The 20,170-nt window shown below is 51.6% G+C and overlaps 1 protein-coding gene and 1 long non-coding RNA gene across 4 annotated transcripts; both read left to right on the top strand.

Moving 5' to 3' along the window:
* Nucleotides 1–1,680: 1,680 nt before the first annotated feature.
* On the top strand, nt 1,681–19,870 carry MB (myoglobin). Of its 3 annotated transcripts, none has more exons than XM_054240720.2 (4): nt 1,681–1,914; nt 7,642–7,744; nt 15,669–15,891; nt 19,209–19,870. In XM_054240720.2, the coding sequence occupies exons 2-4, from the start codon at nt 7,650–7,652 to the stop codon at nt 19,353–19,355; spliced, it is 465 nt and encodes a 154-aa protein (XP_054096695.2). In that variant the 5' UTR covers nt 1,681–1,914; nt 7,642–7,649; the 3' UTR covers nt 19,356–19,870. The 3 variants fall into 3 exon arrangements, with proteins under 3 accessions (XP_054096695.2, XP_009008163.3, XP_002743768.3); XM_009009915.3 differs by lacking the exon at nt 1,681–1,914 and adding an exon at nt 2,461–2,514; XM_002743722.5 differs by lacking the exon at nt 1,681–1,914 and adding an exon at nt 7,460–7,545.
* Nucleotides 8,345–10,021, top strand: LOC118146918 (uncharacterized). The gene is made up of 2 exons (XR_004733078.3): nt 8,345–9,305; nt 9,730–10,021. It is a non-coding gene; the product is annotated as an uncharacterized LOC118146918 (long non-coding RNA).
* Nucleotides 19,871–20,170: the final 300 nt, after the last annotated feature.

Below are 20,170 nucleotides of genomic sequence, written 5' to 3'. Positions count from 1 at the left end.
TTACTGATCCTTCAAAACCTTGCTCAGACATCACCTTCTCAGTAACATGCTCCTTGGTGGAATTAACTGCACTCCTCCATGATTTCTCTGTACCTTATATCACAGTGTGCAATTATTGAGCACTTACTGTGTATCAGGCAACATGCGGAGTGCTCCCTCTTTTAATCCTCACAATGACATTTAAGATAGGGTATTCCTTTCAAAATCTCCACTTCATAGATAACAAAAACATAGATCCTGGAAAGTTATGGCACTTTTCATGGATCACAAGAGTAGTACATGGGATGGCCAACCACGAAATCCAGAAAGCTCATTCCAAAGCCTTTAGCCCTATACTGAATGGCTCCTATTACTGCCCTGATCAGAAAGTGCTGACAACATTAGGTCACACGTCCCTTCCTGCTACTGCCTCTCAAAGCTGAGAGGCCATGTAGTGTCACCTTGGTCCCCCAGGGCCCAGCGCAGAGCCTGGCACACACCAGGTAAGCATGAGTGCTATGGAACGCGGCTGTCCATTCTCAGCTCCTAAGTCCTTGCCTTGGTCCTTGTGCTTGGAATATCTCTTCCTCACTTTGCTCCTAACAAACTCCTATTGATCCTTCAAAACTCTGCTCAGGCATCACCTGAGCCTGGCACCTAAGATTCTTCCCAAGTACGTGTCACCTCCCATGGCTCCCATTGCCCCACGCATCTCCAGCAGGCTTTGCAGCACTGTTTGATGCCTCTGCTTAGACCACTCTGCAGAACGCTCCCTCATACATTCACGTGCAGCCCAACCATCATCTATGCACAAACTCCTATTCATCCCTCAAAGGCCTTCACCTAGCAGGCCTGGGCGCTGCCTTCTCAACTATAACTTAACTGAAGTTTCTTTTTCTTTTTTTTTTTTTTTTACCACTGAGTATCCACCACACTCAGTGCTCCTTTTTCTTAATTTTATTTATTATTATTATTATTTTGAGACAGAGTCTCACTCTGTCACCCAGGTTGGTGGAGTGCAGAGGTGTGATCTTGGCTCAATGCAACCTCTGCTTCCTGGGTTCCAGCAATTCTCCAGTCTCAGTCTCCCAAGTAGCTGAGACTACAGGCATGCACCACCACACCTCACTAATTTTGTATTTTTAGTAGAGTCAGGGTTTCACCATGTTGGCCAGGCTGGCCTCGAACTTCTAACCTTGAGTGATTCTCCCTCCTTGGCCTCCCAAAGTGCTGGAATTACAGGCATGAGCCACCGTGCCTGGCCAGTGCTCCTATTTTTAGTCCTCACAGTGACATTTGAGGTAGGTTATTATTTCCAAAATTTCATTTACAGACAAAAAATGCATAGTCCTTTGAAAGTTATGCCACTTGTCCTGGATCACAATATTAAAAGATCATGATTCGTCTTCTGATAATCTGGCAAGCCATCCATGGTCTTCTAGGCAAGGTGCCATGAATAGAGACAGAAAAAAACCCCCTCCCAGCTGGCTGGGAAGAGAGACTGAGAAACGGAGAGCACAGATGGTGCAGGCTTTTCTCCTTGTTGCCACTAGATGGCAGTAGGGCCCCCATTGTCAGCCCCTGGGGCAAGGTCACCGGCTGTCTTTGCCTTTGCTTCCAGCAAGCCAAGACCCTAAATGGACTCAGTACAAAAATAAACAATCCAAGAGCTTGTTGGCCTGGTCCTTTGCTAGGTGCTGTAGAGCAGGTGAGAGAGTGAAGGGGAAGAACCCCACATTAGACCAGTTCTTAGCCATGAAGCAGAGACTCTGAAGGCAGACTGCCTGGGTTCCAATCTTGGGCTTGGCATTTAGTAGCTGTGTGACTTTGGGCAAGTTACTTAACCTCTCTGGGCCTCAAGTGTAAAGTGAGGCTTGTAAAACTGTCTCCTGCAGAAGAAAGGGCCGCTGGGAGGAGCGCTACCCCTGGCGTGCAGTAAGTACAATACGAGTGTGTGGTTTTGATATTCCTGCTTCTGAGGTCCTCACAGGGTAGAAATGGAAAGAAGCCAGTCCAGACGGGTGCACCCCAAAGCAAGAGAGATGAGAGGCTGCACCAGTGCTGGAGCCGGAGTGGGGAAGAGGCACATCTGCCAGGAAGCGGGTGGAGTGGGGTCGGGGGGAGTCCCAGCTGGAAAGCTGTTCCTATGGAACGAGCCTTGAAGAAAGGGGAGGACGGGTGAGCATGGGGTTGGGTGGCTGGAGGTGGGACTGGGCTCTGTCCAGATGACAGGTGGATGGTGGGGCTGGAGGAGCCACTCTGAGCCTCCAAGGCCGGGCAGGGTGAAGGGACGAGGCAGGCCGGTGTCCCGGGCCACATCTGTTGACTGGGGGATTAGGATACTGCGTTCTTGCCAGCCCTCCTCCAATAAGCCCCTCTGGGCCTGCAGGGAGAGGAGGAGCCTTGCCATGTAAACTGTATTTTTAGCTCCCTGCGCCTCTCCCCGGCTGCTATAAGACACCTCTCCCCACCCCCAGTCCTGGCCGCTTGGCTGGAGGCTCTGTGAGGACAGCTGGGGAGAGAAGGGAAGCTGTGGTCAGTATGATGGACCTAAGGGGCTGGAGAGGAGCAGCCTGGGGGGGGTGGTTCTGGGGTCTGGAGCAAGCGTGGGGGTCCTGCTGGCCCATCGAGGGTCTTGAGCAGGTCCTGCAACCCTCAGGCCCCAGCTCTGCTCTGAGTCCTGGCCTGGCGCTGGTCCAGGAGGGTAGACTCTGCCAGGGAGCACAAGCTAAGCTGGGAGTGGGGTGGGAGGGCCTGCTGGCAGGAGGGAGGCGCTGCCCAGCCTGGCCTGCAAAAGCTGGTTCCCAGAAGGAGGAGGAAGGGAGTGGCGGAGACCTCGGGGACTCCCGGCTTTGAGGAGCCAGAGTACTCCTTCTTGCCACATCTTAGCTCTTCCCCGGTGGAGTCTTAATCCCAGATTTACAGAGGGGAATTGTCACCTGTCCAAGGGCTAGCAAATTCCCAGGTCACCTAGATTGGGTTTTCTAACCATAAAAATAGAGGAGCCAGGTGCACAGCTGCCTGGGGGGCTCAGACCTGTGCAGGTGGGTGCTGGACGCCCCTCACTACAGCGTTCTCTTTGTGTGCATGTGACTAGAGGTGACAGTGGCTGGAGACTGAAGATCTCAGAGCCTGTCTTTCTCCACCAGCCTGATGCCCCCGCCTCACCTTGCTCAGTGAAAGTCTTGGGATGTTCAGTCTGGACAAGAAAGGGCTTAGATGAGCCTGCTGCTTCTCTTGTGAGACAGACTCAGCTGGGCCTCTCTATTCCCAAGGAGCCAGCGGAGCCACCACGAGGGAGTGACGGTGACGTGGAGGCATCTTTTGGTTCGACATGAAAAAGAATTTTTGAAGCTTTAGGTAGTGAGCTCACCATTCCCAGGAGTATTCAAGCAGATGCCAGACAATTATCTGCAGGGAAAACTACATTCAGTGGGATATTGGACAAAATACCGTGGAAGGCCTCTTTTAGCCACAAGATGCTACAGCCCTGTAATTCTAGACTTCTCTGCCTCTAGCTCTCTATGAGTCTAGAATCTAGAATCCCAGTTTCTCGGGTGGCCAAAAGCTGAAGATTTTGACACTCTAGAATTTTAGTTCTGGGATCTCGGGAGTCCAGAACTGGGAGCACAGAGGATGATTCTGCGAGCCTCAGTTTTGGATTCAAAGGATTCTGAGATAGGAAATGGAAAAAGAGGAGGCCTGACTTGTTGGGATCCAGTTTTCCCCACTGGCCGTCAGACTAACGTGCCCTGCATGTGTGTGTGTGCGCGTGTGTGTGTGCAGCATGAGTGTGTACGGCTGCAGAAAGTTTTGCACACAAAGGCAGCCTGGTTTTCCTATAATGCGCCTGCGGCTTCTCTGCCCCGGCCATAATGAAGGCTGCCACGGGGATAATAATGGCCCCCAAACAGAGCTGGTGGCTCCAGGTAGCCATGGCAACTGCGAGGTAACGCTGTTCTGTTGTAGAGATGTGTAAGTACAAACAGATGTCGGTGCCTTCCCATTAGCTTAAATGGTAAAACTTAAAAGGTCCATCGACTTCAAAGCTACAGGTTTCCATGAGCACGCTGGTTCATGGGAGCGCCTGCCAAGCGGATGATAGCTTCATGTTAAACACTTCAGCGTCAGTAACGGGTTGATGAGATTTTAAACACTCAGGCTGTCCCCAGACAACTCAGGAGGCCAGAGATAGGAGAAGAGCTGGGATTCGAGTAGTCATTCGGGATGTTCTGAGACTCGCAGGAGGGCACGGGGCATTTGAAAACCGCACCCTGCAACTCAATCACCAGGAGTCTCGAATGTGTCCCCCCTGCCTTCCCCAGTGCACAGGGCAGGCGGCCCTGGGTCAGGCGTGGCACAGCTCAGTGTCATCACCTTCTTTCGGCCCTCCCCTCTCACATCCTGGGCTCACCCCCAGCGAGTGACCAGCAGTAAGAGTCAAAGCTTCTGAGGGTCTGAGACCGGGGCAGGCACTCTCAAAGTTGCCTTTCCTTCTGAGGCTGGGCCTGGCAGACTGGGGCCTCAGTACTCGGCTGTTGCCTGAATGAATGAACAAAGGAACAAACAGATGAATGGCTGAATGAATGAATGAGAGCCCCGTTGACACCACCATGGCATTTTTAGCTACTACTCATTTTGTTACTGCTTCTTCCACTGCTAAAGAGATGGGCCCTCGGGGGTCGGCTGGCCTAGCATTCCGGGTTGGCTTCTGGAATGGTCACCAGGGAAGGGGACACCAGATGTGCAGCCAGTGCCTCTGACCCTTTTGGTCATTAGGAGTCAGCTGCCTCAGTACACAGGACTCGTTGAAAAGAGACACAGGGCTCCTACAGGGAGTGGAGGCTCATGGCGATCCTAGCAACGTCACGGGCCAGGCTTCAGAGACTCACACAGAGGGCATTCTGACGGAGTTGCACAGGGGAGCTCTAAGTTTGGGGGTTCTTTGAATCTGACTCTTTTTCTAGCTACATTTCCTACCTGTCCGATTCTTACTAGACATCCCTGTTCACGTTCTCCTGGCTAGCAGACGTTGACTATTCAGGAAGTCAGTGGCTCCTGACGTCGGCTTTCTCAGCTTGGTTGTGACTGGCAGCAGGTCTGGGGGAGAATCGAGTGCCCCAGAACTTGACTGGCTACACCTGCACCTCAGCAGGGGTGGGGCAGGGCAGTTACCTTTAAAAAGCTGTGTAGCTGGGGTAGTCGTTCCTCACACATCCAGTGCAGACCCGGGACGGGCCAAACACTGGCTTCTCCTTTCTGAATCTCGCTTCCCACAGCTATAAAGTGGGGTGGTGCTCACAGCTTCCTAGAGGTGTTGTAAAAACTAGATGTAATCTTGCCAGGGACGAGCTTTGTAAAGTCCTGTGCAGATGGAAGGAAGGGCCTGTGACTACCTCGAACATAGCACTCAATAAACTGTACCGTATTTTCATCCCTCTTAGTTATCTCCCTAAAGAGACTCTGAGTGTCTTGGACGCAGGAATGTGTTTGATTTGATTTTGTCCTCAGCATGTAGCAGAGTCTGACACACAGTACGTGGTCTATCACTGTTTGTGAGATGGGCGGATGGATGGATGGATGAACAGATGGATAGATGGAGGGATAGGTGGATTATGAATGGATAAATGAATAGATAGATGAATGGAGGGAGGGATGATGAATGGAGGGATAATGAGTGGATGAATGAGGGGATGGGTGGATGGATGGATGCAGGGAGGATGGAGGGAGTGAGAGATGGAGGAACAAATAGATGGATAGATGGAGGGATGGATGGATGATGGATAGATAGATGAATGGAGGGAGAGATGATGAATGGAGGGATCATAAATGGATGAATGAGGGGATGGGCGGATGGATGGATGGATGCATGAACAGATGGATAGATGGAGGGATAGGTGGATTATGAATGGATAAATGAATAGATAGATGATGGAGGGAGGGAAGATGAATGGAGGGATAATGAGTGGATGAATGAGGAGATGGGTGGATGGATGGATGGAGGGAGTGAGAGATGGAGGAACAGATAGAAGGATAGATGGAGGGAGGGAGGGATGATGGGTAGATAGATGAAGGGAGGGAGAGATGAATGGAGGGATAATAAATGGATGAATGAGGGGATGGGTGGATGGATGGATGGAGGGAGGATGGGTGGATGAGTGAGTTGATGGATGCATGGATGGATGATGGATGGATGGATGAACAGATAGATGGATAGGTGGAGGGATTGGTGGATGGTGGATGGATAGATGGAAGGAGAGAGTGATAATAAATGGATGAATGAGGGGATGGGTGGACTGATGAGCTGATGGATGGATGGGTGGAGGATAGATGGATGGGTGGATAGAGGAACAGATGGGTAAATGGAGGGATTGGTGGTGATGAATGGGTGAGTGGATGGATAGATGAGTGAACGGATGAATAGACAAAGATGCTGGATGGATGAATGGATGAATGGATAGATGGATGAATAAGTGGATGGATGGAAGGAGGGATGGATGGAAGATAAGACTAATCATCCTCCACTCACTTTCTTTGCAAGACCATCCACCTGTTTACTCAACAAACATTTATTCAGTTCAAACTTGGCACAGAGCACTATGTGAGGCCCAAGAGCTACAGGGATGAAGAAAATGGAGCTCCTGAAATAAAATGAGGGAGACTGGCTTCCAGGGTTCAAATCCCAGCTCTGCCAGCAACTAGCTGTGCATCTGTGATGTTTCTCTACTTCCTCTCAATTAATGGAGATAATGTCAGTACCTATCACATAGGGAGGTCTTGGGGGGATTGAATGAGTTACCAAATGCCAAGTGTTTGGGACAGGGCCTGGCACCCAGCAAAGTCTCCGTGAGTGCTGGCTGCTGTTATCCTAATAGAGAAGCTGGCATGAAAACCAGGAAATAGGACGCCCCTTGGGAAGCCATGCCACAGGAACCCACACAAAGAAAGGAAAGGAGGAAGCAATTCGTTGTGTCTCAAAGAAGTATGGCAAGAAAAACTTTTCAGACGGAAACATTTGGGCAGGGTCACGAAGCCAGGAATTCTTTAAGAGATGGTGGACTTGCCCAGGACCACCTGGCTATAAGCACAAAAGCATCTAGTTCCTTTCTGTCACTTCTGGCGGGGTGAGGGGTCTCTGGCAAAGGGGCAGTGGTGCGTGAGAGGCTGTGAAGGGCCAGGACTGTCCTGGGGCCAGCTGGGGTGCCTGGTGGTCAAGCTTAGAAACATGACAGGTCCTCTTGGGAGGGCTGACCGCAGGGAGCGTTGGGTTTCAGGCTGCTGGCATTGGCCTCAGTGGTGCCCTTTCTGTCTGCCCCGAGAGTCCAGACGGTGCCCAACCTCCTCCCCTTCTGTCAACACGCACAACCGCCCCACCCCCCGTGGCCTGAGCTGTCCTGCCTCGCCACAATGGCACCCGCCCCAAAATAGCTTCCCATGTGAGGGCTAGAGAAAGGAAAAGATTAGACCCCTCCCTGGATGAGAGAGAGAGAGAGAGAGAGAAAGAGAAGGAGGGCAGGGGAGGGGAAGAGCGAGCCATCAAGTGATCTTTGTCAAGCACCCCAGAAGGTATAAAAACGCCCTTGGAGCCAGGCGGCCTCAAACCCCAGCTGTTGGGGCCAGGACACCCAGTGAGCCCATACCTGCTCTTTCTGTCTTCTTCAGACTGCACCATGGGGCTCAGCGACGGGGAGTGGCAGTTGGTGCTGAACGTCTGGGGGAAGGTGGAGGCTGACATCCCAAGCCATGGGCAGGAAGTCCTCATCAGGTAAAAGGAGGAAATTCCACTGCCCCTGCCACCCACACCCTGAGATCAAGGGTGGAAAGCGTGCACCGGGGTAGACCTGTTGGCTGCATTAGTTGAGGTTGTTAATACCCTCACTTGCTTTTTCTTCACTTTCAAGTGTCAGGGATTGGACTCGGGAGAGGGAAAGGGATCCATTTCAGGGGAATCAAACGTTGGATGCTCAGAGTCCACCAGGAAGAATTTTAGAATTACAGATGGTCAGAGTTAATAAGGGCTCTGAGAGACTGTCCAGCTACCTCTCTTACAGGGTGGGGACAAAAAGGGACTAGAAGGGGAGGACATTTTCAGAGTCGCAGTGTGTGAAATGCTGTTAAAGTGTCAAGTCTAAGAGATGGCCTTCACGGGGAGACACATCCGGTCCTAGATTGGAATCTGCCACTGAGCAGTGGGGTGGCCTCTGGGAGGGTACTGAACCTCTCGGAGCCTCAATATCCTCTCCTGTACCGCAAGGGGGATAGCCTAGTATCTGTGTCCTAGAGGAGAAGCGACAATGAAATAAGATGACGCATGCATGACACCTGGCGTAGTTCCTGGCATATACCGAGTGCTACAGATGTTAGCAGCTATTACAGATGAAGGCCAGACTGGGGACCTTTCAAAGCATTGCAATTAGAGTACAGAAGATAGAGGCTCATTACTGGCCTTCGGCGTTGGGTATGTCTCCAGTCTAAGAGCTCGGAGTGGTGTGGTCTCCAAGTATATCCCGCCTTTTACTGCAGGGGATTTCGGAATAATACACCCATGAAAACAAAAATCTGAGTTCCGTGAATAGAGGATGGCTGCGGTTTGCGTGTAGACTCTCATCTTCCCGTCGCCTTCCATCCCAACGCTTCCACCCCTACGCTCTTCTCTTTTCTTCTCTGGGTCCCTTCCCTCATGTTCTGGGCTGGTTCCATCAAAAGTCTGATGGGTTATGAATCAACATTTCTGCCCCTGGGAGGAAGTGGGCTCCGGGTTTGCCGTAAGTGATCGGATTGTCTTTGGTGCTTTAATTTGAAGATTCGTTTCTCCTTATTGGTGAGCCAGCGCCTGTTCTCCTCTTCCACTCAGTTTTCCTTTGGGTCTCTTTTGGGCTTTCCCCATTTGCAGCTTCTGTCTGCCTCGGGAGCGTGGCTGGTCCTGGAAGCTCTGTTATCTAAAATTTGAGCCCTGTCCTTGCTAGAAACACTTGAGGAAGGACGGCTGAGTTATCCGTTGACTCTAATGGCATTGTGGTGTGTTCATTGTCTTTCTTCTCTTGTGACTGTGAGCTGGCTGTAACAGGCCCTGTTGGATTGCACAAAATGCTCCCCCCAGCAACACACACACACACACGCAAATTGACATCAACTCCTGGGCCACCGATTTGCCGCGTGACCTTGGACAAGTCTCTCCATCTCTGGGTCTTCTTTCTTTCTTGGTTGAGTGAAGGGATTGTCTTCCATGGTCTCTGAGATCTCATCCTACTGTCATGCGCTGGAAGTCTCTGAATTCGAGATCCTCCTTTGCTTTTGGAGAGGAGACAGGACAGTCGGGCATGGAGGTAGGAGACCAGAGTTTGCAGAGCAGAGGTCTTTCCAAGGTGATTTGGGAGCTGCCATTCCTAAGGCAGTGACTTGGATGTCTTGAAGAAGACTCAGGGTGTTTCGTCATCAGGGAGATTCTGGGAGGCTTGCCAGGGGCCAGGGGCCAGGGGCCAGGGGCCAGGGATAAGACATGATGCCTAGAACTGCTGGCCCCTGGAAGGTCCCAGAGGCCTGGTGCCCTGTCACGTCTTATGCTGTGGGGCATGCAGAGACCGCACCAGCTGGTTCTGCCTTCTCAGTTTTTGGGGAACAGGAAGGATGGCCTCCCGGGGGGCAGGGTGGAGAGGGCTCACGCCCAGAGCTGCAAATAACCCCCGTGGGAGTTGGCATCTTGGCTCTGTTCTGGATACTGACTCTGGACTTTCTTCCTGACCTTGAAAGGTTATGTCTCCAGTCTTCTGATTGTAAAAGAGGGCAGATTCCATGAAACCCAGTCTGTAAAACACAGAGGGCTTTGCTGCGAGTACATGAACATCAAGTTCTAGAGCACAGAAGCTGGAAGGCCACCTGAAGATTCTGGCTCCAGGCGTGGGGGCTTCAGAAGACAGGGGGCTGCTGAGTGAGCTCCACACTCCTGTTTTAACTTCCTTTACGCAAAGCTTTTTTGTTTTATTTACGTTGGCATTGTGTTTTGGAACAAAGGATTTCAAGGCCATAAAATGTTTAAAACTCACCACTGATGGTCACTGCTTCTCATTACAGGGAGGAACTGGGCCTGAGAGTCTCCACTGGTTAATGACAGCCACAGGCAGGAGTGAAAATTCCTGGGTGATGGTGATGATCATGGTGTTGGTAGAGATGAGGAGGAGGAGAAAGACAGCAACCATTTATTCAGTACATACTGATCGCTGGGCTCCGTATTAAGTGTTTCTTTCATTCACTGAAGGCTGACAGTAACCTGATGAGGTAGATGTTATTATGATCACCACATTTAACAGAGCGGTTAAGAAACTTACCTAAAGCCACTCAGCAAGTAAGAGAGGAGCTGGAGGCTGGGTGCAGTAGCTCACCCCTATAATCTCAGCACTTTGGGAGGCCGAGGTGGGCGGATCATCTGAGGTCGGGAGTTCGAGACCAGCCTGACCAACATGGAGAAACTCCATCTCTAGTTAAAAAAAAAAAAAAAAAAATACAAAATTAGCTGGGTGTGGTGGAACATATCTGTAATCCCAGCTACTTGGGAGGCTGAGGCAGGAGAATGGCTTGAACCTGGGAGGCGGAGGTTGCAGTGAGCCGAGATGGCCCCATTGTACTCCAGCCTGGGCAACAAGAACAAAACTCCATCTCAGAAAAGAATAGAGAGAGGAGCTGGAATTCAAATTCAAGCAGCTTGGATCCAGAGTCCTTGCTCTTTGCTTTTTGAGACCGAGTCTTGCTGGGATTACAGGTGCGCACCACCACGCCCGGCTAATTTTTGTATTTTTAGTGCAGACTGGGTTTCGCCATGTTGGCCAGGCTGGTCTCTAATTCCTGGCCTCAGGTGATCTGCCCGCCTTGGCCTCCCAATGTGCTGGGATTACAGGCGTGAGCCAACGCACCAGGCTCAGAATCCTTGCTCTTGACCGTTATGTTATTCTGCCCATGACCTTGCCACACTCAAGATGGACCGCCATGCACAGTCTGGTTCTTTTACTCTAGCAGAGCCAGGGGTGGTTTTCATGGATCTGAGCATGTGCTCCATGTTTCATGTGGGTGTCTGCTTGGGCCTCAGTTCAGAGAACAGCAGGAAAATGACCTCCCTTCTCTCTCACTTAGCCTGAAGATGTGTCTGATGAACCAAGCTCACCGACAGCAGGGTTGAAGCTGGATACTCAGGCAAATGGGGCTTTCTGAAATACTAGAGGAAATGCCCTCTGTCCGTTTCCACAGGGTGAGGGGCTTCCATCTGCTCATTTTCTGGGTGGCTGTTGTTATCAGGCAAATAATCCAGGAGAAGGGCCTTCTGTGGCTGCCTGTAGGGGGCGCTCCTAGCTGCAAGGCCTGGGTCCACAGGAGGCAGGCAGCTGTGTGTGCTGGAATAATCTGGCAGCCACAAATTAGCCCAATTCTCCTCTGCTGTTTAAAGTAAATCTGGGGCAGGGTGTAGTGCCTTGGCCTGTAATCCCAGCACTTTGGGAGGCAGAGTGGGAGGATCACTTGAGTTTAGGAGTTCAAGACCAGCCTGGGCCACATAGTGAGACCCCCTTCTCTACAAAAAAAATAAACAAAATTAGCCGGGCGTGGTGGTGTGTGCCTGTAGTCCCAGCTACTTGGGAGACTGAGGTAGGAGGCTTGTGCCCAGGAGATCGAGGCTGCAGTGACCCAAGATCATACCACTGTACTCCAGCCTGGGCAACAGAGCAATACCCTGTCCCCCCAAAAATATTAATAAAGTAAACATGCCCTCTCTCCCTGGCTGTCTGGTGCCGAGAGTGGAAAGTAAGGCACTGGTGAGTCTTTTGGAGGAATCATCTAGACCTAACCTTTTGGTTTACATATGGAAGAGCCAAGATCCAGAGAGGCTGAGCGACTTCCACCTCACAGAGCACATTGGCGCCAGAACTGGGACCAGGACTCACTTCCATAACTGTCCATTCTTTGTTCTCTTCGTAGATATCGGAGGGTGGGGAGCGGGTCCTAACATGTTGGAGACTCCCAGCTGCCTTGCTTCCCAAATCCTTGGCACTGTTCTGCCCCAGACAGTCTCCATTCAGTGTCCTGACCTCGGGCCATCGCCTGTGCGTGCCCGGTCTTCCATCTGTCAGGCGGGAGTTCAAGGATCATTGTCGCCAGATAATAATAGTCAGGAGCTCAGGGATTCTTGGACTAAAGGTGTCAGAGACAAGCTGTCAGTGACGCACGAAGATTTGGACAGGATCCTGGGGTGAGGTGGCAAAGTTTGGCATGGTGGTGGACCATGCCAAGCATGGGGGAAGGGAGTGTATGTGGTTCAGGCTTGTATGCATGTGTGTGTGTGTGTGTCATGTGCTGGGAGATATTTACATGTATTTCTGTGTGAGGGTGCAGGCCAACATGTGAATGTGCACACACATCTGTGAGAGCCCGCACGTACGCTTGTGAGGTGTTGATACATTTCCGTGTAGGTATTAGTTTGCATGTAAATATCTTTGTATAACAATAACAAAGCCTGAAGAGTCATCAGGAGTGTAGACATGAAGCCAGATTGTCTGGGTTAACTCCCCAGCTCGTTGGTCTTTCAGTGCCTCTGTTTCTTCCTCTGCAGAATGGCACCTACCCCATCAGGCTTTTAAAATGAGTTAACATATGTCCGCACTGTGAACGTAAAGTAAGCGTCACATTGGTAAGAGTCAGTATTGCTAGTACCTTTGTTTTTTGTTTTTTTTTTGAGATGGAGTCTCCCTGTCACCCAGGCTGGAATCCAGTGGCATGATCTTGGCTCATGGCAATCTCCGCTTCCCAGGTTCAAGCAATTCTCCTGCCTCAGCCTCCAAGTAGCTGGGATTACAGGTGCCTTTCCACCCACCACGCCCGGCTGATTCTTTTGTATTTTTAGTAGAGATGGGGTTTCACCATGTTGGCCATGCTAGCCTCGAACTCCTGACCTCAGATGATCCGCAAGCCTGCACCTCCCAAAGTGCTGGGATTATAGGCGTGAGCCACCACACCCGGCCACCTCTGTTTAACGCAGTGTGCATTTGTGCGTGCCTGTGTGTACATATTCGAAGTTGAACATAGCAAGTTATTAGGGCTTTTCCAGACGGGAGATCTGATTATTGATCAAATAAGAAGCGTGTGAGGATGGTGTTGAGAGTGTGTTTCTGTGGGTGATAAAATAATTGTGTGTTTGGAAAGAGGCTGGAATTGCCGATCTCAAAGTCCGTCCAGTCGCGGGATCCCGGATTCCTAATAAGGAATGTGTCCTGTCAATAACATCAGCAATTCACCTGCTCCAAGATCGCCTGTGTCCTGATACAAACATGGAGACGGGGTGTGAGCCCAGCCCCAAACCCACTGGGCCAGGATGATAAAACCTCTTCCAACTTTTCCTTCTCTCCTCTGCTGTGGGGAGAAGGAAGGAAGGGCCCTGTGTCTCGTGCTTGCCCTGTGCTTGAGGAAGAAATAAGGAAGGAAAGGAAAACGCAAGGCTCTGTCCTTCAGAGAACAGCAGCTGAGCTTCCTGCTTCTCCTTCTGCTGACTGTGACCTTGGCAAAGAGGCGTCCCCTCTTCCTTTTCTTCTTCTTTTAAGCGAGATCATAATAGTATCTACCTCCCAGGGTTGCTATGAGGACCCAGTGAATTAATACACGCAAAACACTGAAAATACTCACACCCTCAGCAGTGCTCTGTGTCAATTCAGTGCTTTCACGCAAAATCAGAAACCATCTCTGATGGTGACATCCGAACTAGGCTGCTGAGCCTGGAATAGGGGGCTGAAAACAGGAAGGAGAAATGCAAATTCTGCAGTTCAGGAGTACGGGTCATCAACCGCTCGATGACAGGACGAGAAGCTATGGCAGGTCTCATGAAGAAGAGCTGGGGGCTTTAGTTGACCACAAGCTGAAGAGGAGATCGTTGGACAGAGGTGGCTCTTAAAAAACATGAACTCATGGCGGGGCACGGTGGCTCACCCCTGTAAATCCCAGAATTTTGGGAGGCCGAGGTGGGTGGATCAGCTGATGTCAAGAGTTTGAGACCAGCCTGGCCAACATGGTGAAACCCTCTCTCTACTGAAAATACAAAAATTAGCCGGGCATGGTGGCGCCTGCATGTGTCCCAGCTACTCGGGAGGCTGAGGCAGGAGAACCGCTCAAACCCAGGAAGTGGAGATTGCAGTGAGCTGAGATCCTGCCACTGCACTCCAGCCTGAGTGACAGAGCGAGACTCCATGTCAAAAAAGAAAAAACAAAAAAAACCCATGAACTCATTCTCAGGTTGAGGAGCTCAGCGTCCTGGTCACAAAATATCCTCCTCATAAAACCCTGGGATAGAGACTGCAGGGATCAGGTGCTTCCTTGTGACCACTTCTGGGCAGGGTGGCTCAGGGCGCAAGCTGGAGTGTGGCCACAGTACATGCTGTGTACTGCTACAGGGATGTCATGGAACCTGGAGTCCATGAAAGAGGAGCTTTTCGAGGAACTGAAACCGTCAGACAGGAGAGGAAGCCCTGGGCAGACAGGTTGCCCCTGCAAACATTTCAGGCTGTGGCACAAGGGAAAGGGTGGGAATAGGAAACTGTCCCATTTTGGGTTTGGGTCTGGGCTCTGCCACTGACCAGCCACATGACCTTGGGCAAGCCACTTCTCTCCGTGGTCTTCTGTGAGTGAAAAGGGGAAACTCACTCCTACCCGGAGGGCAAGTCTGACTCTCTTTAACCAGCACTCACCTGCTCATAGTGAAAAGGGATGAGGTCTAAAGCTGGAGGTGGCTGCTCAGAGTCCCAGCAGAGGCCCCTGGGGCACCTCACTGCGTGCCTGGCAGGAGTGGGTGCTGGTCTGTGGAAGGGCTGGGTCGGGTTGTTCCCACAGGGCACTTCGCCATCTGCACAGTGAGGGGACTGGGAGGTTCAGAGAGTCACAGCCTGCGCTCCAAACAAGCAAGGGGTTTCTGGGTGTGAGGACTGCTCTGGAGTGGAATGGCCCTCACAGGTAGGAGTGAGCCTCCTGTAGCTGGAGGATTTTAAGCAGCTGAAGAACAATCCCTAGGCAGGAAGCTGCAGAGATGGTCGCAGCGTGGACCACAACTGCTGTTTTGGTCACTCAGACCTGATTCCAGCCTGGCTTCTCTGGACGGCGCCCCTGCAATAATGAGCAGGTGACTTTATGCCTTGGAGCCTCTGTTTCCACATCTGTAAAATGGGAATAATATGAATGACTCAAAAGGAAAACGCAAGTTAAGTCTATCATGGAACTTGGCATGTAGTAGGTGCTCATCTAGTCCAGGGTCCTTCAGCTTCAGTGCTCCTGGCCCATCCACGATGCCACTCAGCCATTTCCTCTCTAGGCAACTTGGGGAAAATTGGAGTGAGGCCAGCGAGCAATGCAAAGATGCTTTTTTCCTTCCTTCCCCTCATAGTAAAGAAGATGACGATGATAATAAGAATAATGATAGCGTGTGACACTCACCGTGTGACAACACCCTGTTGGTACATAGCACACGTTCTCTCACTTAATCCTTTAAGTTACGGGACAAGTTATCCCCATTCCTTGTATGAGGAAGCTGAGGCACAGAGAGGTGAAGTGAATGGCCCAAGGTCACACAGCTGGGAAGACGGGTAGCTGAACTTGAACTCTAGTCTGGCTGCCCCCCGACCTCACGCTGAGCTTCCCATGTCTGACTCCAGCCTTCTCTGTGCCCACAGCCTCTTTAAGGGTCACCCTGAAACTCTGGAGAAGTTTGACAAGTTCAAGCATCTGAAATCAGAGGATGAGATGAAGGCATCTGAGGAGCTGAGGAAGCATGGCGTCACCGTGCTCACTGCTCTGGGTGGCATCCTGAAGAAGAAAGGGCATCATGAGGCAGAGTTGAAGCCCCTGGCACAGTCACACGCCACCAAGCACAAGATCCCCGTCAAGTACCTGGAGGTAGGAGGCAGACCCGGGTGGGTGGGAGGCTGGTGGGAAGGCCTTGGGGTGGGGTAATGGGATCTGGGTTCGAATCCCAGCTCAGCCACTAACTTGTGGGATGATCTATACCACTCTGCTCTGTGCCCCAGGTTTCTCTTTTGTAAAGGGGACTGACACCCACTTTGCCTTCCTCCTGGGATCGTTGAGAATGAACACATTCAGCATCTTTAATTTAATATGCCAAATTCACATCTTATTTCCAAAGAGGAAGGGGAGAGGGGATATTGGGTGCACAGTTGCAGCCTCTCCATGGGTAGGTGCCATTATCATATTCACTCGATAGACGGATGGGGAAACTGAGGCACGCAGCGGTTAAGTAGCTTGTCCGTGGTCACAGAGATGGATAACGGCATAGCCAAGGTTCAAACGCAGGTTTCTATTAAGACAGATACCCAGCCCCTAACTGCTGTTACTGTGAGCATTTGTTACCATGTCTAGCATCAAAGCTGCCTCATGGCCAAAATGGCTGCAATAGCTCCAGGCATTTCTTCTATATTCTCAACTGGAAGCAGGAGAATGCTCTCTTTTGAGGAGTGTAAGGAGTCCCAGCAATCTCATCCAGTGCTTTTATTTTCATCTCATTGGCCAGAAGTTACGCTCTTCGTAAGACAGAGCACCCTGTCTGCCTGGGAGGCTGGGAAAGGTAGCCTACTACCCCTCCAAATACAACCAGTGTTCTGTTACCAAGCAAGAAGGGGGAGATGGTAATTAGCAGTCTCTGCCCCAGGCAGGTGCCTTTCTCATCCCCATTTTGCTGATTTGGAAACTGGGAGCTCAGAGGGGTTAGGTAGCTTTTCCAAGGTCACACAGCGGATAAGCCAGGAGGTACAGTCAGATCTATAATACTCTGGAACCAGGTTCTGAATCCACTGTGGCACAATATCACCTGCTGACAGCCGCCACCACCTCTCTGTGGCCTCAACCCTTGCACTCCACATCCCCAGTGTGAACAGACCGCTCTGCACGTGGGGTCATCCCTGCCTCTCCATCTTCTCTCTGCAAATCCCTGTTCATCCTCCAAGGCCCAATGCAGAAGCCACCTCCTCCCCTTGGGCCCCCAGGTCCATGAGGGCAATCAGCTACTCTATCTGCCAGCCCCTCCCTGCCCTGTGGCACTTTATCCTCATTCCCAGCCAGAGTACTGTCAGGGTGTGTTATAATCTGTCTCTTGCCTGGCGGTCTCCCCATGGGCACTCAGCTCCTGAGGGGCTACCATTTCTGTGTCCCAGTGGCATGTGACAGGCTCACCATACACTTCCAATGACTGAATTCTCTCTCTGGGGGGGAAGAATCTGAGGCTTGGAGAGAAAAACCCATGTTGGCAAGGTATCACAGCCAGTTAACCACCAGAACCCAGGTCCAACTGGAACACACGAAATCTGATGCATAATCTCTGTAAGAAATCAAGACAGAGCCCAGGTGTCTGCGCTTCTCCCACGGTGGCCCTTCCTTCCACACCCTTCATAAGACGGTCTCCACCTCACCTGTGGACAGATCGTCTCTCAGAGGGACTGAGGGGCTGCACAGGGTGGTGGGTGCTGAGGGTGTTTTCATTTCTCAATTATGCAGTGGCCCCATTCCACAGTTTTTTAGTAGATATGAGTGGCTCTGCTATGGATCCAGAACATCTGAGCTGGGGGTCCAACCAGGTCATCCGGGTGGGTGAAGTCACACATGGGGTTGGAGCAGAGGTGTCCCTGGAACTTGGTTCTCCCAAGGTCTCTAAGGACTGGGCTTTCTTCCTGACACCACGATCCCCTATTTAGTTTTGTGACATTAATGAAATGGAAGGTGAAGTGAGGTATCTACCTCGATGCCCAAAGGTAGGCATTTGTGGAGCGGTCCCTGTTTCCGAGCAGAGGGGTTTCCGGGGTGTTGATGCTTCTGAGCCTCCCTTTGCACGTTCCACCCCCGACTATTCCTGCTTTATGTCACTTGCACCCTGGGGCCCTGAGAAAACGAGAAACCCAGCCTCGGGTCGGCCGCTGCTTCTGTTCCCAGCTCTGGCAGTGGCCCGTCCACAGCCTCCTGGGCGCAAATCCAGCTCTGTCCTTCACTTCCTGCATGACTTCGGTCTGGCCACTTGATTGTCTCCTCTGTGAAATGACACTCCTTGGTGCACCAGCCTGGGCTGTGGCTGGGATCAAATCTGGTTAACTGTTGAGAAAGCACAGTAGCATTTCACATCCACGGTCTTTCCATCCCTAAAGCAGCCCCACGCTGCCTCTCCGTTTTCCCATTCCCATCTCGGTTGTCCGGGCAATAAGACTGTGGGTACCAAAGCAAATGCCGACGCTGACGCTGACAGCAGAAGTTCTCCATGCTGGGGGCCGGCCGTGGGCCTCATCCCTGTCCTCTTCCTCTCTCTCCTTCCCTCCCACCAGTGTTTCTATGGTTGATATAAAAAAATAGAAGGCTGTGCCCCCAAAATAGGGTCTTTAAAACAATAACCATACCAAGTCATTAAGTGCAGAAACTGCATACACACAAATGGAAATAGTTCCTTTCTAGAATTTCTGATCGCAAAATCCTGAATACAGTAATGAAATCTGAGAATTTCCATTTTTTTTCCCCTGCCACCATGTGGGTGGTGCCCTGAGCTCTCACCTGGCCTCAGTGGGGTCCACGTCCTGAAGAAATGGAGGGGGCCATGGGTAAGAGTGTGGGCTCCGGAGCCAGCCCTCCTGGGCTTAAATGCCCCTTCCATTTACCACCCCCCCCGCCCCAGTTTCTGCATCTGTAAATCGAGGGTAGTGGTAGTCTCTATCTCATGATGGTGGTGGGGATCAAAGGGGTTCTTCCATGGAGGTCACACAGAATCTCACCTGGTGCATAGAAAGTGCTCAGGCCAGGCGTGATAGCTCATGCCTGTAATCCCAGAACTTTGGGAGGCTGAGGTGGGCAGATCACGAGGTCAGGAGTTCGAGACCAGCCTGGCCAGTATGGTGAAACCCCGTCTCTACCAAAAATACAAAAAAATTAGCCAGGTGTGGTGACACATGCCTGTAATCTCGGCTACTCAGGAGGCTGAGGCAGGAGAATCATTTGAACCCAGGAGGCGGAGGTTGCAGTGAGCTGAGATCGTGCCACTGTACTCCAGCCAAGGTGACAGTGAGACTCCATCTCAAAAAAAAAAAAAGAAAAGAAAAGAAAAGAAAGTGCTCAATACATGGTTCTGGAATAAAGAGAAAGTGGGAGGCTACCTGACTCCCATATGGCTTTTGGTTTGTCCCACCCCGGTGACCAGCTTTTCTCCTCGCCCTCCCTGCATACAGTTCATCTCGGATGCCATCGTCCACGTTCTGCAGAAAAAGCATCCTGGAGACTTTGGTGCCGATGCCCAGGGGGCCATGAAAAAGGCGCTGGAGCTGTTCCGGAACGACATGGCCGCCAAGTACAAGGAGCTGGGGTTCCAGGGCTAGGCTTCTGCTGCCCCCACCCCCACCCACCTGGGCCCCGGGGTCCAGGGAAGGGCGGGGTCTGATCTCGAGTAGCCTTGTAGAATTTGCTTCTGAGTGTCTGCTTTGTTTGGTAGAGGTGGGCAGGAGGAGAAGCTGATGGGCCGGGGCTGGGATGCCGAAGTTGGCTTCACGTGCCCAGCAGTGGGCCTCCCCGTGGAATGTCACCACCCGGGAGCTGGGAGCGGCCGTTGGCTCACCGTGTTCTGCATGGTTTAGGTCGGACTTCACTGTCCTTTGTTCTAAATCCCACCCTAACTTCTTCCAACCTCCAAACTGGCTGTAACCCTGAATCCAAGCTATTAACTATGCCTGACAGTAACAAGTCTTTGACTCATCACCAGTCCCTTGAAGACAGCAGAATGTCCCTTTCCCGTGAGGAGGAGATCTGAGCCGGGCAGGGTAGCTGGGGAAGCATTTGAGCATCTGGAACATGTGTGGCGGTGACTCACCTGGTTTTAATAAAACACCCTGCAACACCTCAGTCTCTGTCTGGCATTTTTCATCTCCTAAAGTAAGTGACACCCCCACTGGCACCAGTATCAAGGAGGAAATGGGGGAAAGGCACATCCTGGGTTTGTGTGTGCAGAAAGCCTCAGGGAAGAGGAGAAGGGGAGGAGGAGAGGCAGGAGGGTGAGAGGGACAGGAGCCCATCCTCCTTAGGCCACCACTCAAATGCAGGCCCAGTGCAGGGCATGGGGAAATGGAGGAGACAGCCTTGGCCTGAGCCATGGGATCACCTTCTCCTGGTGGGGGAGGCAGCGAACGGACCTCTGCAA

This window comes from Callithrix jacchus, chromosome 1 (genome assembly GCF_049354715.1).
Source record: "Callithrix jacchus isolate 240 chromosome 1, calJac240_pri, whole genome shotgun sequence".
Taxonomy (NCBI): Eukaryota; Metazoa; Chordata; class Mammalia; order Primates; family Cebidae; genus Callithrix; species Callithrix jacchus.
Note: the sequence above shows the minus strand (reverse complement) of the source record. Positions and strands in the feature narration are given on the sequence as shown.

Excerpts from the sequence above, each read along its gene's own strand:
- MB (XM_054240720.2), top strand. The coding sequence starts at position 7,650 with ATGGGGCTCAGCGACGGGGAGTGGCAGTTGGTGCTGAACGTCTGGGGG. Across the intron at positions 7,745-15,668 it reads GGGCAGGAAGTCCTCATCAG|CCTCTTTAAGGGTCACCCTG; the intron begins GTAAAAGGAGGA and ends CTGTGCCCACAG. Across the intron at positions 15,892-19,208 it reads TCCCCGTCAAGTACCTGGAG|TTCATCTCGGATGCCATCGT; the intron begins GTAGGAGGCAGA and ends CCCTGCATACAG.